Genomic DNA, 9,066 nt, shown 5'->3' on the forward strand with positions numbered 1-9,066 from the left:
AACACTTTTAGGAAATTTAAATATTTACCCATAAAGAATTTCCTGTTATATAACAAATTTCCATGGGATCGGAGCTATAGTACAGTGGGAGGTGCTTGTCTTCATGTGGCCATCCTGGTTTCAATCCTGGAGCCCCCATGTGATCCCTGAGCTTGTCAGGAGTGATCCCTGAACACACAGCCCAGAGTAAACCCTGAGTTTAACCGAGTGTGGCCCCAAAACCAAAGTGGGGAAAAAAACAGCCTTTTCTTAATGTATTAATTTCATTTAGCCTATCCCATTGACAGCAGTCGGTATTATAATTGGTTGACTCTTCATTAAATTAGCCTTTCTTTTCTCTACGTTTATTTTCTTAGTCTGCTTTAAGTCAAGAAATAAAGTACAATGGTCTTTTCAATAATGAAAGGCAGAGAAAGTATTAAAAGTGTTTTTTTCCATTTCAGGTTTAATAAAGAAACAGAAAAGACAGAAGATATTGAAAATAATCTACATTCTAACCATAGGAGAAGCCACAGAAAAAATGAAGAAGAAAGTAATGATTTAGATTTTGATATTGATTTAGATGACACAGAAGATGACAATGAAATTGATTAGACAGAAGATGACAATAAATTGATTTTGACTTCCCAAAACATCAAATTCTGAACAAGTTTTGCTCTTAAGTATTTTATTAAAAAATATTTTTTGAAATCCTAATGTGGAAATCAGATGAACCTCTACAAACAAGCACATTTTATATGAGGATGTTAGATGTTATATGTGGTATTTGATACAGATGTTTCACAAAGCTTCTTTAAAATTTTGCTACATTTGCAAGAATGTAAATATGGGGGATTATTCAGAAGAATATGCTTCCTGATATCAGATTAACCAAGATATAGGTTTGATTCTTGGATTAAAAATATGTAGAAAAGATACCAAAAAAAAGTATGTAACAAAAATCAGATGACTTTGGCTGGGGAGACAGTACAGCAGGTAGAGTGCGTGGCTTGCATGTGGCTGACATGGATTTGGTCTCTGACAGCACATATGTTCCCCAGTCCTGCTGGGAGTGATTTCAGAGCATAGAACCTAGAATAAGCCCTGAGAATAGCTCAGTATGCCCCCTAAAACAAAACAAATAAACAGTCAGGTGACATTATTATCTTGCTATTGTCAGGCAATTGGTACTCAGGCAGTCACCTCAGGCAGGCATGTGTGCAGTGCCCAGTTATCATAATGAAGGGAAGCAGGAAGGAGCTGGGGGAAAATACATAAATAAAAACCCAGGTCCTCTGTAAACATTAGCCAGGCATGTGCTAAGACTCCATGTTGAAAAAAAAAAACTGATAATTAGTAAGCATGTTTTGATAGTTTGTGCTCAAGTAAAATCCCCACACAGCAAAAAATTTAAAAAGTAACTTGCATTACTTATATATTGTATAAAGCTTTTTATTTTTGTATAATAATGTTTAACAAATGTATAACAATTTCTCTTTAAAATAGTTTTGTTTTTTGTTTTATTTGGGGGCCTCACCTGCAGTGCTCAGAACTTACTCCTGGTTCTGTGCTCAGGGACCACTCCTGGTGGGCTCAGGACACCATTTCTGATGCCAGTGATCAAACCCACATCTGCAGTGTCCAAGAAATCAATCCCTGGCACCACATGGATCCCCACTACAAGGAATGACCCCTTTTCCCTCAAGCACAGAACTGAGAATAGCCCCCAAGTACCTCCAAATATGACCCAAGGACCCCTATATTAATTAATTGAAATATTTTTATGTACCCATCATCATCATCATCATCATCATCATCATCTCATTGATCATTGATTTTCTTGAGTGGTCTCAGTAATGTCTCCATTCATCCTAGCCCTGAGATTATTCATCCTAGCCCTGAGATTTTAGAAGCCTCTCTTTACTCATCCTTCCCAACGGTGCCACATTGGAGGCTCTTTCAGGGTCAGGAGAATGAGACCCATCATTGTTACTGGTTTTGGCATAAGAATATGCCATGGGGAGTTTGCCAGGTTCTCCCATGCAGGCAGGAAAATCTTGGTATTTTGCCCGGTTCTCCGAGAGGGAGAACTAGGCTATAAGATGTTGTGCGCTTCCGGGAGCTTGGTTTTATAGTCTCTCGATGTTGGCCATTGATGGGATTACACAGCTCAGGGGCAGTTTCTGGGTGTGACCGCCTAGCTACTGGAAAATGGGGGATCTGGGCAAAGAGGCCCAATCCTGATCTGAGCAGACTTGGAGATCTCAGCCCCAGGTCCCACATACCTGGGTTCCTCTGCCGATTTCTTCATGTGTGAGGCTCGTTCGAATGTGTGAAGAGGGGCCTTGAGCATGGCTGTGACTGGGTTCTGGAGGTCTTCGATTGTGGGGGCTCTGCTCAGGGTGGGGAGGGAAACTCAACCCACCCCCTCTGAGGGGCCCTGGTAAAGACAGCCAGGCGCAGGGGCAAGAGACTCTATTATGTACACATAACATCCTTTAACTTTTTTTTTATAATGACATATGAATATAAAACATTTTTTGAATAATTTTTTATTTAATTATTGATAGTTTTAAGCATATAATATTTCAACACCAATCCCACCACTAGTGTCAACTTCCCTACTTTAGTGTCCCATGTTCCCTCCCAACCTATCCCAACGCCCAACCCCCCATTTGTTATCTTTACAGGCACATTACAAAGTTCCAGTGGATGCAGCTTAGATCTTACATTTTCAGTGTTGTTGAGTCTGTGTTTTGGATGAGTGGTTGTGTAACTGAAGTATATCTGAAGCCCCGATCCCTATTTGCCCCTTACTTCCTTTTCTCTTCTTTTTTCCCCCCTTGTTTTGTTTTAAAGTTGTTCACAATAATTTATCACATTCAATATTCCAACACCAATCCCACCACCTTTACACCTTCCCACCACCATTATTTTGAATTTTCCCAACCACCCACACCTTCCAGTAGCAGATCCTAAGTAATTTGTTTTATATTGCTTATTACAAATAATTCATTAAAAATTATCAAAAATGTTTCCTTAAAAGAAGGTGTGCTAAGATTGTATCTCAAACATGTTTTTTCAGGTTGAGCCTTATATGCTAATATTTTTTTTTAAACAAGATTGGTTCCTTTCTACTTTACATCCCATCCGATCCTGGTACATCAGTGGTGTATAGTATGAGATGTTGCTCCAGGGATTCTAAAATTTTAAATAGTGTGATGCAGCTAGAGTTAAATTTTTAACTGGATGGTGACTTCAGAGTTCAGAGGCATCTTTTCAGCTTGTTGATCTCTTCCTAGATTTATTTTTGAGTCTGTGGACCATGGCTGGTTAATGAGTTTATATGTCATAGGAGGCAGTTCGTGGGTGTGACTGCCAGACTCCCTGAAGAACATAAATGGGGGGAAGCCGCCCATTCCGACTCTGTGAGAGCCTGGAGATTTTGGTCACAAAACCTGCATACCTGAGTTTGTCAACAGATTCATTTATGGATGGGGCTTGTCCCTGGATCCGCTGTGAGCATGGTGGCCATAGGGTTGTGGAGGTTTTTGGCTGTCAAGACTGTTTGGACAGGTGGTGGCTTATCTGCCCCCTCCAGGGTGCCGTGGATGAGACTCAGCCTGGTGTGTCTGGAGGCATTTCTCTTAATGTGTGTATATTTTTATACATAATGGAGAAAAATCATATACAGTCCAGGTGAAGAAACCATTCCTAAACTGAGTTTTTTCTCTTTTTATCTCTTTTTAGTTTAATAAGTCACCAACCTTAATAAAAATAGCAAACTAGTACATTGACCATTTATATGGCCTTAATCTAGATTTCCAATTAACATAGCCATGTTTTTTCTTTAAAACAATTATTGTTTTTAGTTTTGGGTGATACCCAGGTGTGGCTTACTCCTGGGCTATCTACATGCAAGTTAAGCACCTTAACCCCTTTACTATCTCTCTATCCTCAGTATTTTCTTTATATTCAATAGATGGATGTCATATATTTTTATATTTCCAGAACCATATGAAAGTAATTGTTGGGAACTGGTATTGAACTTCATAAAACAGATTTATACTATACATATATTTTTTAATTTATTTCATTACTATGAACTTATTGAGATTGTTTTATTTGTAGGTCACACCTGACTGTGCTCAGGGTTTATTTCTAGCTCTGCACTAAAGGGATCACTCTTTGTGTGCTTAGGGGACCATATAGGGTGTTAGGGATCAGACGCAGGTCAGCCACATGCAAGGCAAATACCCTACCCACTGTACTATTGCTCTGGCCCCCAAATTTTTTAGATTGATTAGTCTCAAATGGCAAGAGCTTTCATTTGTTCTAAATCACTGTTGCTTGTTCCAGTGTATTTATATACAGTATGTATTGTCCTCTACTTTCAAGATATTTCAATTTATCTCAGATATTTTCTGCTGTAAATTACTCCTGTGAACATTCTTATAGTACACTTTGATACAGAAGTCTTGTTTCCTCACATTTCTATTAGATGTATAATGAGGTAGGAAACATTAATATTTATCTTTAGTCTTACTATACACATAATATTAATGTCATGCTATCCTTCCAGAAGGATTATCTCCTTTACCTACAGGAGAGTTCTATTAAAGTTCCAGTTCTCTGCATCCTTCCCAACAATTGGTATCAGCCTTTTTAATTTCTCTGTTTGATATGTGTGCTATATAGCTCCTCTTTGTTCTAATTTGTATTTCCCTCATTGCTAATGAACTAAGCCCCCCCTTAATGTCAGTTAGCTGTAAAAGTGTTTTGTGTTGGAAATGGCACTGGGGCTACACCCAGCAGTGTTCAGAAGCTACTCATGTCCCTGTGCTCGGGAGTGACCCCTTGCAGTGTTCTGGGGAACTGTATGTGGTGTCCAGGAATGGAACTTGGGTCAGTTCATTCAGGACTTATCTTGGTGAAGTGTCATAAAGTTCACTGATGAATGCTTTGCCTTTTTTGATCCCTCACTCCTCTCAAAAAATTACTAAATTAAAGAAAATAGAGACAAATGAAAACGATATAAATAGAAAGAGATAATCATGTTGATGATCTAGAGACTTCAGTAGTGTAAGCTTCTAGACTTATAGAAAGTTCTTTTCCCTTAAATTTGTGTGGCTTATTGTTTTTGCATTTAAGTTTACTTGCTTGACTCTGTAACTTTTAGAATTAAAGAGCAAGTTAAGTCACTGTTAGATTTAAAATATATTCTTTCCATCCAGTGAGTTCCAGTTCCTCAGATGAGCAGGAGAGAAATTTGACAAAAAGCATCACCTTATGACAGGCACTAATATCTACACTTTATTCTTGAATGCTAGCAGTTGTTTTAATTTTTCACACATAAATTAACTTTATTTTTTAAAAACAGTGGCTTACACAACACACATTTATTATACCTCAGACAGGAAATCCAACACTTGGAATTCAAAGTAGTTCGATGGGATTGTGTTCTTTCTGTTCACTCTAGGGCAATAGTGTTTTGTGCGATTGATCTGAGAACAAATAGAGGCCGCAGGTATAAAAAGCTTGAAAAGCACTGCTCTCTGCCAGGAGTGACCCCTGCACACCACCAGGCATAGCCCCAAAACTCAGAAAATAAAATTAAGGGACTTCGTGGACTGCTTGCACCCGTGTGGCCGAGCACATGTGGTGCCTGAGCACATGTGTCGCCCGAATCTCCCCTCTTGAGATGTGTACTTTCATACTTTCCTATCTAATGCTGGGATGTGTGTGGGGGCTCTCTTTGCTCTTGGAGAAGCCCGTGTTCTCTCTTTGAGCACGTTACTTTGTCTCTCTTACTCTCCACTCTCCCACTTTTCCTCTTCCCTTCAAAAATCCTCCAAATAAAATGTTTTACTTAAAAAAAAAAAATTAAGGGGCTAAAGAGATAGTACAGGGATTAAGGCACTTGCCTTGCATGCAGCCGACTCCGGTTCAGTCCCTGGTACCACATATGGTCTCCTAAACACTACCAGGTATGTCCCCAAAAACATTAATAATAAACTAAAGTTTGACTGGAGTTTTTCTGTGTTTTAGTGAAGCAAAATAGTTTGGGGGAGGAGTTATTTGTTTTTATTTTGGGGGTATGCTCTCAGGAATCACTCTTGGCAGGACTGAGGGCCATGTACCCACAGAGAGCTCTGATTTTTTAAAAAAAGGTATCCAGTATAGGCCACAGTGAAAAAAGTGACATTTGAGCAGAGCCAGATGTCAGAGTCATGTGGAAAAAGAATGTTCCCAGCTGAAGAAACCACCACCATAGGTCTTTTAAGCAAAATTGTGCCTAGTGGACTCAAGAACCCCTAAGGAGGAAATGATTCAACTGGAGAGTCATAGAGATAAATATCAGAGAAGCACAAGGTTAGATCTTGGGAATCCTGCATTAGATTATTTTTTCTTTATCTTCAGTTTCAATCCTTTGATTTCTAAGGTAGGAATTTCTTATCTATGCTTATCTATGCTTATCAAGGTTTTCTGACTGATGAAATCTGTCAGTATTCTTAAACAGAACTTAAAAATATATATCCTTGGGGCTGGAGCTATAGCACAGCATGTAGGGCGTTTGCCTTACATGCGCTGATCTGGGTTCGATTCCCAACATCCCATATGGTCCCTGAGCACTGCCAGGAGTAATTACTGAGTACAAAGCCATGAGTAACCCCTGAGCATCACCGGGTATGACCCAAAAGAAAAGAAAAATTATATATATCCTTTCTAGCCTTACTTGTGTCGGTTCTGTTGGCCTTCTTTATATTCATTAATTTTCTCTTCTAGTTAGGATTAATCTATTCTGTCTGCTCTAACTTTTGGGGGGGGGGGCGTGGAGAGGGGTTGGGCCCATGTTGTAGTGCTCAGGGCGTACTCTTGGCTCTGCACTCAGAGATCATTCTGATGGTTCTCAGGGGACCATATGAGCTACTGGGGATTGAACCAGGTCAGCCACTTGCAAGGCAAGTGCCCTAAGCACTGTACTATCTCTCTAGGCCCTGCTTTTATGTGTGTGTGTTGTTTTTTTTTTTTTTTTTTGGTTGTTCTTGTTTGTTTGTTTAATTTTGAGGGAAAGTTTAGGGTAGTGGTCAGGGATCACTCCTGGCAGTGCTCAGGGGACCATATACATTATGAGGATTCTAACCAAGGTTGGCGCTATGAGGTAAATAAATGCTTTAATCTTAGTATTGTCTCTCCAGCCCTTGATTTAATACTTTTTAACTGCTGTAATATGGTGGCTTGCATCAGTTTCCATACTACTGTTCCATTTTGTAGTGTGCCTTCACCACCCTCTCTAGGGTATGCCAAAGTGTCCCTCCACCACCATTCCAAGGTCCCATCTCCCCCTCCATCTCTGTGACCTAGGTTCACTGCTCTCTTTGGACTTTCTCAGACTTTGTTTTCTTTTCTCCCTCCCTCCCTCCCTCCCTTCCTTCCTTCCTTCATCCTCCCTTCCTCCCTTCCTCCATCCATCCTTCCCTCTCTCCTTCCTTTCCTTCTTCCCTCCCTCCCTCCCTTCCTTCCTTCCTTCCTTCCTTCCTTCTTTCCTTCCTTCCTTCCTCCTCCCTTTTTTCATCCATCCTTCCCTCCCTCCTTCCTTTCCTTCTTCCTTTCCTTCCGTTCCTTCCTTCCTTCCTTCCTTCCTTCCTTCCTTCCTTCCTTCCTTCCTTCCTTCCTTCCTTTTTTCTTTCTTTCTTTCTTTCTTTCTTTCTTTCTTTCTTTCTTTCTTTCTTTCTTTCTTTCTTTCTCTCTTTTTTATTCTTTCTGTCTCCTCTCTCTCTCTGAAAGGTTTATTGAATAAATCTTTGTATAATACACCTGAAGGAAATCACAATATAATGAATGATTGCTTTTGAGGCCTCAGAACTTCAAACAAGACAAAATCCTAAAGTACTGGTTATTGTGCCTCAACTTTCCCCCATTAGCTTTTAAAAAAATAGCATCAGACTTACAGTGCCTTAGTTTATTAAAGGAAACTAGAATGAACGAATGTGCCAAATATGTCTTTTGTTCATTGTGGACACAGCTTATAACTTGCTTTACGAAAGCTGCATGTCTTTCAACACACCTCTCAGCTTGTTTCTCCAGATCAGTCGGCATATTGGCACAAAACCCAGCTGCTTGCCACCTAAATACGCTAACAGCTTATTAAGTACATCCTTCAAGAGCACTGACTGGAGAAATAATGGAAAGGGGGCTAAACATGGACTCTACTTTCTTTTTTTTTTTCTATTCTTGTCACTTTTTCTTATTGGATCATTGTGAGATACAGTTACAAACATACAATGATTGAACACCCATCCCTCCACCAGTGATCATTTTCCATCACCAGTGTCCCCCTATCCCTCCCACCACCCCACCCCATCCCACCCCCTGCCTCTATGCCAGGCACCTTCCTTCTTACTTTCTCTTTCCTTTTGGGCATTATGGTTTGCAATACAGATACTGAGAGGCCATCATGTTTGGTCCTTTGTCTACGTACAGCACACATTTCCCATCCAGAGCAATCTCTCTAACCATCATTGATGTAGTGACCCCTTCTCCACCCCAACTGCCTTCTCCCCAAGCACTTGAGGCAGACTTCCAAACCGTGGAGCGATCTTCCTTGCCCTTGTCTCTACTGTCGCTTGGGTGTCAGTCTCCTATTATGTTATTTTATATTCCACAAATGAATGCAGTCATTCTTTGTCTGTCCCTCTCTTTCAGACTCATTTCACTTAGCATGATACTCTCCATGTCCATCCACTTATAAGAAAATTTCATGACTTCATCTTTCTAACAACCTCATAGTATTCCATTGTTTAGATGTACTATCTTGGCACATCCTACATGACCGTTGGAAAAAATACTGAACCTGACATCTTGGAACAATCCTGCTTGCCACAGAGATCAAGAATTCATCACAAACTGGGACTGCCAAGTGGTTATGAACAGGTTTTATTTTTGTTTTACATTTAAAACAAAGAGGATAGAGTGTTCAGTGATAGATCAGGATCAATCATAACCCCTCTTACCACTCATACTGGATGTGCTGACCATCCCTTCTCCCATTCTGGTCAGTCCCACAGACAGATGGGGTTGCCGCTG

The 9,066-nt window shown here is 40.1% G+C and overlaps 1 protein-coding gene across 1 annotated transcript in view; it reads left to right on the forward strand.

Moving 5' to 3' along the window:
• C1H9orf85 (chromosome 1 C9orf85 homolog) overlaps window positions 1-7,476 on the forward strand; it is a 51,612-nt gene extending 44,136 nt beyond the window's left edge. The window contains exon 4 of the mRNA XM_004600111.2: window positions 444-7,476. Coding sequence (XP_004600168.2) covers window positions 444-594 — 151 coding nt within the window. The 3' untranslated portion in view covers window positions 595-7,476. The remainder of the gene's footprint in view (window positions 1-443) is intronic.
• The last annotated feature ends 1,590 nt before the right edge of the window (window positions 7,477-9,066 follow it).

The sequence above is a fragment of the Sorex araneus genome, chromosome 1, assembly GCF_027595985.1.
Source record: "Sorex araneus isolate mSorAra2 chromosome 1, mSorAra2.pri, whole genome shotgun sequence".
NCBI classification, from domain to species: domain Eukaryota; kingdom Metazoa; phylum Chordata; class Mammalia; order Eulipotyphla; family Soricidae; genus Sorex; species Sorex araneus.